Source organism: Hypomesus nipponensis, chromosome 17, assembly GCF_054491055.1.
Source record: "Hypomesus nipponensis isolate SF chromosome 17, ASM5449105v1, whole genome shotgun sequence".
Classification (NCBI taxonomy): Eukaryota; Metazoa; Chordata; class Actinopteri; order Osmeriformes; family Osmeridae; genus Hypomesus; species Hypomesus nipponensis.
The window spans coordinates 2,195,369-2,202,500 of record NC_140377.1 but is presented as its reverse complement, the minus strand read 5'-3'; the positions used below and the strand labels follow the sequence as shown (position 1 = coordinate 2,202,500).

Genomic DNA, 7,132 nt, shown 5'->3' with positions numbered 1-7,132 from the left:
ACAGATCAGCCGCCTCCCCTCCGTCACCTCCTCCGTCACACAGGAAGGGGAGGCGGCCTTCGCTAGCCGCTGATCGCTAACTCTCGCCTCCGCGCGAGTCGAGAGTCATCCCTCCACATCACATCCCTGCTTCCCTCTGGAGTTTAAAAATAAACATGCATTATTCAGGGACACCTATATCCGGCGCTAGGACCCAGGTGGCAGAGAGGCTTGGTCAGGCTGGTTCCTCAGCCACACTGAAGGCCTTCCTGCTGAGGAGCTACTTGGGGTCCACACGGCCTGGTCCACACACACACACACACACGTCCTTATCACCCCAACTTCTCTCCTGTCTTTTTTTATCTCTGTTTCCCCCTCCCTCCCCGCCCTTCATCCACTTCCCCTGCTTCCTCTCCTCCCTTCACCTCTCCTTTTCCGCAACCTCCCTTCTCCCCTCTCTTCTCTCTTCTCCCCTCTCTCCTCTCCCCTCCTGCCCTCACCACTCCCCCTCCACCCCTCGGGGGTCAGACAGCAGTGTGCTCAGTGTAAAGTTAAGAAGTGTGCTCCATAATGCAGCAGGCCCTGTGTCTCTACTCTGAAGACAGGGGGGGTTGGGGAGCTGTTTTCACACTAACTTCTGGCGTGCAGCGTGCTGTGAGGCTGTGGTCACGCACATGCTGAACCCAAAACCTACATCCTACCCTCCTCTTCCCATCCTCCTCTCCTCCTCCTCCTCTCCTTCTCCTCTCATCCTCTCCTCTCCTCCTCCTCCTCCTCCTCTCCGCCTCCTCTCCTCCTCCTCCTCTCCTCCTCCTTTCCTCCTCCTCCTCTCCTCCTCCTCTCTTCCTCCTCTCCTCTCCTCCTCCTCCTCTCCTCTCCTCTCCTCTCCTCCTCCTCTCGTCCTCCTCCTCTCCGCCTCCTCTCCTCCTCTCCTCCTCCTCTCTTCCTCCTCTCCTCCTCCTCTCCTCCTCTCTTCCTCCTCTCCTCTTCCTCCTCTCCTCCTCCTCTCATCACTCTGGTCCCTCTAAACCACCTCTGCCAAAGGTTGTGTGTGAAACAGCGCCCTCTGGCTTTCCCCCCGGACTACTGCAAGGTTTTCTGGGTGTTTGGGTCTTGTGTTATGGTGTTGGTGTGGAGGGTGTCTTACAGAGTGGGGACTAAATGTGTTGTGCCTTGTGTGTTTGTTCCTTCAGGGAGGCTATGCAGCTTACAGATACGCCCAGCCCCCCACCACTGCAGCCTACAGTGACAGGTACGTCATTAACGCCCTGCAAATACCTTTCAAATGAATGTATCAACAATTGAGAGGCTAAGTAAAATACTTTCTGCAAATTCCTTCCAATTCCCATGACTGCACATAACAGGTGAGCAAGTTACCTTCAAAAGTTTCAGAAACCTTTCAACAATTGAGTAATGTAATTCAACAGAACGCGTTGCTTGCTGTGTTCAGAACACATTCCTGAACTTAACACTGGAATTGCTGGCAGTATTTAAAGGAAAAAATGTAAAACCTCAAACAATTATGCAAAAGTTTATCAAACCAAACTGCGTGTGTGTTGGAGGGAAACTGGAACAGAGATAGAATATAGCTGTTATATCAAACTCTGACAGATTACATCAGCTTTCCCTCCTATCAGAGTCTGCCTCTCCCTTTTTCTCTCTTTTTACCTGTTTCTCTCTCCTCAGTATCGCTCTCTCTCTTCCTGTCTGGGTATCCTCCACTCTCTCTCTCTCTCTCTCTCTCTGTCTCTGTCTCTCTCTCTCTCTCTCTCTCTCTCTCTCTGTCTCTCTGTGAGGAGGTGTTGCCCGGGGCTACAGCACACAGAACCTTAACCTTGTTGAAGCTGATAAGAGAAGAGAAGATATATCTTAGGTGTCTGTGTGAGCGTGACGGCAGACACAGAGAGAGAGAAAGAGAGAGAGAGACGGAGAGAGAGAGAGACGGAGAGACAGAGAGAGAGAGAGAGAGAGAGAGAGAGAGAGAGAGAGAGAGAGAGGAGAGAGTGGAGGTAAATCAACTGTGTTTATGAATGGCTCGCGGGCTGAAGAAGAGAGGGACGGGAGGCAGGAATCCTTTCTTAGATGCTATTTAGGCTCAGGTGTGCTCTGCTTGTACAAGATGGATGAAGAGAGGGAGAAAAGGGGGAGAGGAAGGGGAGAGGGGGGGAGATGAGATGTGGGGAGAGGAGAGGAGAGGAGAGGAGGGGAGAAGAGAGAGGAGGAGAAGTGGTGGAGGAGAGAGAAGTAGAAGGAGAGAATTGGAGCATAAATTGGAAAGCATCTTTTTTTTTCCTCTCCCTTCCCCCGAGAGAGATTTTCTTGTCTTCGCTCTCCTGGAGATGTGATGTAATTCTCCACTCTCAGATGTGTCGTTAGCTCTGCTGTCCTTATTATGCTCACCAAGACAGGAGCCACAAAGTTACCTCAAGACATCACAGGGATCAAACAGTCAAATCCTTCTTATTCCAAACAGTAAAGGATCATATTCCAAAATGCCCTCCTGCCCTCAGATGCTTACAAACACCAGTAGGGCAATGGTTTGCTAGGCAGACGGTCAGCCAATCAACAATCAGTCATATACCTGAAGCAAGCGAGGGAGCCAATCAACTCTTAAGGGGAAACCCCCTATGATATCCCGATTGGTTGCTTTAGCCTAGAGGCGGGTCAGGGTGCCAGCTGGTGAGCAGACATTTTAGAGAGATAAGTCTTGTCTTCTCTTGATTGGTTAGAATGGTTTCAGCTCCACCTATAGGAATCCAGGCATCCCCCATATGACAAGAGGCCACTAACAGAGAGACCACCCTGCCGAAAGACCAATCACAAACCTCCCCTCCTTCCCAGGGAGCCAATCCAGGGGCTTAGATCTCAGCTGACTGTGCCCGCGAGCGTCAGAGTGGACAGGGGCCATATGTTGATCCTCCCCCGGGTCCTAGTGCCCCCCGTTTGGTGCCAGTCTCTTTGTGGCCAGTGTGGGTGTCCTCGGGGGTGGTGGGGGGGTGGGGGTGGTGCATGGCTGTCCTCTCCTGTGTCCCTGACTGGCCTGCAGCCCTGGACCCTTATCTCTGCACTGCACGCACTCATTTGCAAGTGAGCGTTCAATGAGAAGCAGATGGAAAAGGGGGAAAAAAGAGGGAGGGGGAAGGGAGAGAGAGAGAGAAAGAGGGAGGAAGGGAAATGAGTCAATCAAGAAATGCAGGATGTGAAGGAAAGTACATTTACAAGGGGGACACATCTTGTCCTGTATGTGAAGGAAACCGGAAGGATTAGTTCTGATCAAGCTGCAATGAGAGAACAAGAGCCTGCCCTCTCTCTTTCCGTCTCTCTCCCTCCCCCTCTCTCCCTCCCTCTCTCTCTCTCCGACTCCTTTTCTCTCTCTCTTCCACTCTCTAGAAATGGAGAGCATCCATGCTAAAAACTAGTGAACCAGCACACTGCAACACCACTCTCCCTCTCTCTCTGTCTCTCTATCTCCCTCCCTCTCTCTCTCCCTCCCTTTTTCTCTCTCTCTCTCCCCCTCTCTTTCATTACCTTGTTCCTAATAAATATGACAATGAAAAGACGAGAGTAATTCACCCACCTCTCACCTCTCCATCCATTCTGTCTTGTATTATGTTAAAGGCCCTAGAGAGAGGAGGGAGAGAGGATGGTAATTGATTATTTTAGAGAGATGAAAGTGTTGACTTTAGGGTCTGTGCGTTCAACACAAGAATAATGAAATTACTCTAGTTATTTATTTCATTTTATTTTTAATCGAAAAGTCACACTGCAGACCTGTCACCTTGCTACCATCCTCCTGACTGGAGGGTGGCTTTGAATGGAATATTACCATGGTCCTTTTGAGTTTATGAAAATAGATTTATCTCTACTCTTCTTTTCTCTGCTCTGCTTTTCTCTTCTCCTCTCCTCCTCTGTTCTCCTGCCCTCTCCTCCTCTTCTCCTCCTCTTCTCCTCCTCTCCTCCCCTCTCCTCCCCTCTCCTCCTCTTCTCCTCCTCTCCTCCTCTCAGCTATGGCAGAGTCTATGCAACAGCAGAGCCCTACCACCACACGATCGCTCCAGCAGCCACCTACAGCGTAGGAACTATGGTGAGTTCACTTCCTGTCTCCTCTGCATCCTGATCTGTCACTTCCTGTTCCTGCCCCCCTGCACCCTGTCACTTCCTTTTCCCGCCCCCCTGCATCCTGTCACTGTTGCAGGGGCCAGTTTACACACCACTATGACTCTCACACAGCCTGTGAAGATCAAGACCGATGAACAGACAGAAATTATCTATTCACTCAGGACAGTAAGGAGCTCAAATCTACATCACCTATTAAAGGCTTATTTTAGGATTTGTAGTCCAGTTTGTTATCTCCAATGTATTGTGAGTGTTCAGTGGTGTTAATCTGGCCTCTCTGGCGCCCCCTAGTGGAGCTAAGTGGATCACCCTGGCATGAAGTTACTGCGATGACCCGTTCAGATTGTTGTGTTGTTATGAAGTCACACCCGGCGCCCTCCATACAGTATTTGCGCGATGAAGGTTTCTTCTTCAAATATACAGATTATTCAAATCAAGGACTTGAACTATGCAGGTTAAATCGAGACAGTTTTCTCATTTTACATTATTTATTCTGCTACAACATTATATAATTGTTCTACTCCACACGCTCATTTAACTCTCAACACGTCGGCCCATTCTCTCCTGTGACAAAGATTTCTATCAAAAGGACTGAAGTCAAATCGTTAATGTTTGTTTTTAGCTAGCTTTTGCAGCTAACATCAAAGATGAAAATAATAACACTATCAGTAAAATACAAATAATTACAATTTTCGAAATTAATTATGAAATGGAGAAAGACAGACAGACAGAAAAATGCATAGTTTTCTCTCTGGTTCTGTTCTCGCGTTGAAGGCGTGCCTGCTTTCGCATCTCAGCCTCTAAAGATTAATGACCACCCATGAAGCGGAGTGCGGAGGGACACGAACATTAAGAAAAGGAAAAGACAGAAAGACAGAGGTTGGGGGGGGGGGGGGGGGTTAAAGAGATGGAGAGCGACTGTAGTGACAGCGTCAGTCTGGTCGGCAAATGGGCTCAACGTAGCTGACTGAGATCTCTCAGACTCATTTAAACCAAGCAAACAGTTCAGCGGTGCAGCTGCTAGCTAAAAGCTTTCATTAATTGAGACATCTTCATTTACTTAAGAAAATGTGCTTGAACATATACTGTTTTTTTTTTACTTTTACTTTTTTATCGTGCTTCTTTTCTTCCGTATTTCCTTCCGTATTCTCAACCGTAACTTAACCAATGATAACCAATAATTTACAAGAACCTGGTATCAAAACATTGCTGGAGCTTGGGGTTGTGTGTGAGGACGGCAGAGGAGACTTGGGGACGGGTGCGCGCGCGCGTGTGTGTGTGTGTGTGTGTGTGTGTGTGTGTGTGTCGGCGTATATGTGGGCGTTGGTTAGGTGAAGTCTGTGCTGGGAAACTGTAGAGAGGGTTTTTAATCCTTTAATCATACTTGATTATTAGTCACGAAATAGACGAAAAAATATATATCGCATGTAAGCCCTTTCTGTAATTAATTCCTATGAGGGTTCATAAAATTCTCTTTGCTGGTTTCCGTGAAGAACAAAAATTGCAAATGTGTTTCACACGGATGAAAGTTTAACTGTAGCGCGAGGCTTCCCGAGAATTAGAGGAATTTAGCCTTTGAAGGTCCTGGCTTCTGCCTTTGGACTGAGCCCCCAAAAAACTGCAGCGTTGCTCAGAGCCGCGCGCGTATGCATGTGTGTGTGCGCGCTCACTTGTCAACTTGACTGAGGCCGTTAGCCTTATGCAACGGTCCCCCCTGGAGTCGAGCTATAGACCTATACTAGCGATACCTGCAGCTTCCTCTGACGGACCTGGACCATAATTATGATTAAACCTCTTTGAAGTTGTTTCTCCGCTGATCTGTGGCTTTGTTTGCAACCCGGGAGTCTCCATCTTGAGGACGTGTCCTCACTGTAAATAGCATGAAACAAGCGCTACTATTTTCCAATTTGTTGTTCTTATGTAATTAATGTTAGTCTACAGCACCTGGTCTGTGCCATGGTGGTTGTGTGTACTTCTGATTGTTGTAGAAATCGTATTTTATGTTTCTATATAAATATTTAATGTCTTTAAAAGCGAAACGTGGTTGCCAGTTCCTCTGCTGCCTGCAACACTAATCTCAACATGCGCACAATTAAAGCAAGCTTGGCACAAATGAGAATAAACATTTGAGCAATAAATCATTTATAATAATTCATACCCTTAAAAAATTCGAACACAATTATTTTTTTTCTGTTTGTTTTATTACCTAACCGTATAAAAGGAAGGAAATGTGTGGAGAAAAGAATTCAAATCCACTAAACTGTCTCCTTGATACTGATTGGTAGATGTGCCCTTGATACTGACTGGTAGATGTCTCCTTGATACTGATTGGTGCCTTTTCATCTTTGATGTTGCAGGCTAGCCTGTACAGAGGAGGGTACAGTCGCTTCACTCCCTACTAAACGAAAACAGAAAGAGAGAGAACAAGAGAGAGAGAGAAAAAACTCCCTACAAACAAAAATAAGAAATTAAAAAAGATATATTATTCATACAGTATATATTCAATACTAAACAATCTGGTCGTCCACGGAGGGCTTAATCAGGCTCAAAACACTTCCTGGTCAGCTGACCCCTGACCCCTGACACCAACCTGAATACCGATCGAACTTACAACCTAATGATGTCACCATCGGTCTCTTCCTCTATAATTTCAATTTTTATCTTCATTTAAATTATTATTATTTGTTATTTTTTTGTGCTTTGAAGTAATTGTTGCTTTTTTTTTCTGAGATTGTTGTTTATTGCGTGCACATGAGCGTTAACGGACTGGTTGCTGTAGAAACCTGCTCTGCCAGTTCAGTAGTGTTGCTCTACTGTACTGTAGCATGCATAGTGCATGTACTGAGGGGGGGGGGGGGTTGGGTTGGGGGGGGGGGGGTTGGGTTGGGGGGGGGGGGGGGGCTGCAGAGGTCCTCTGGTGAAAGAGAACACACCCTGGCATCCAATCACACATCTGTGGACGTTAATGACAGCGGCACCCACAGTCCCACAGTCCCACTCCTGCATCCAAACACTAGCTGCATCACGCTGGGTTCAC

The 7,132-nt window shown here is 47.4% G+C and overlaps 1 protein-coding gene across 2 annotated transcripts in view; it reads left to right on the top strand.

Annotated features, from left to right (window-relative positions):
• The window catches only part of rbfox3b (RNA binding fox-1 homolog 3b), a 34,957-nt gene extending 28,424 nt beyond the window's left edge, over positions 1–6,533 (top strand). For both annotated transcript variants that reach the window (XM_084678753.1, XM_084678752.1), the window contains exons 9-11: positions 1,173–1,231; positions 3,985–4,063; positions 6,453–6,533. In XM_084678753.1, coding sequence (XP_084534879.1) covers positions 1,173–1,231; positions 3,985–4,063; positions 6,453–6,497 — 183 coding nt within the window. In that variant the 3' untranslated portion in view covers positions 6,498–6,533. The remainder of the gene's footprint in view (positions 1–1,172; positions 1,232–3,984; positions 4,064–6,452) is intronic.
• Positions 6,534–7,132: the final 599 nt, after the last annotated feature.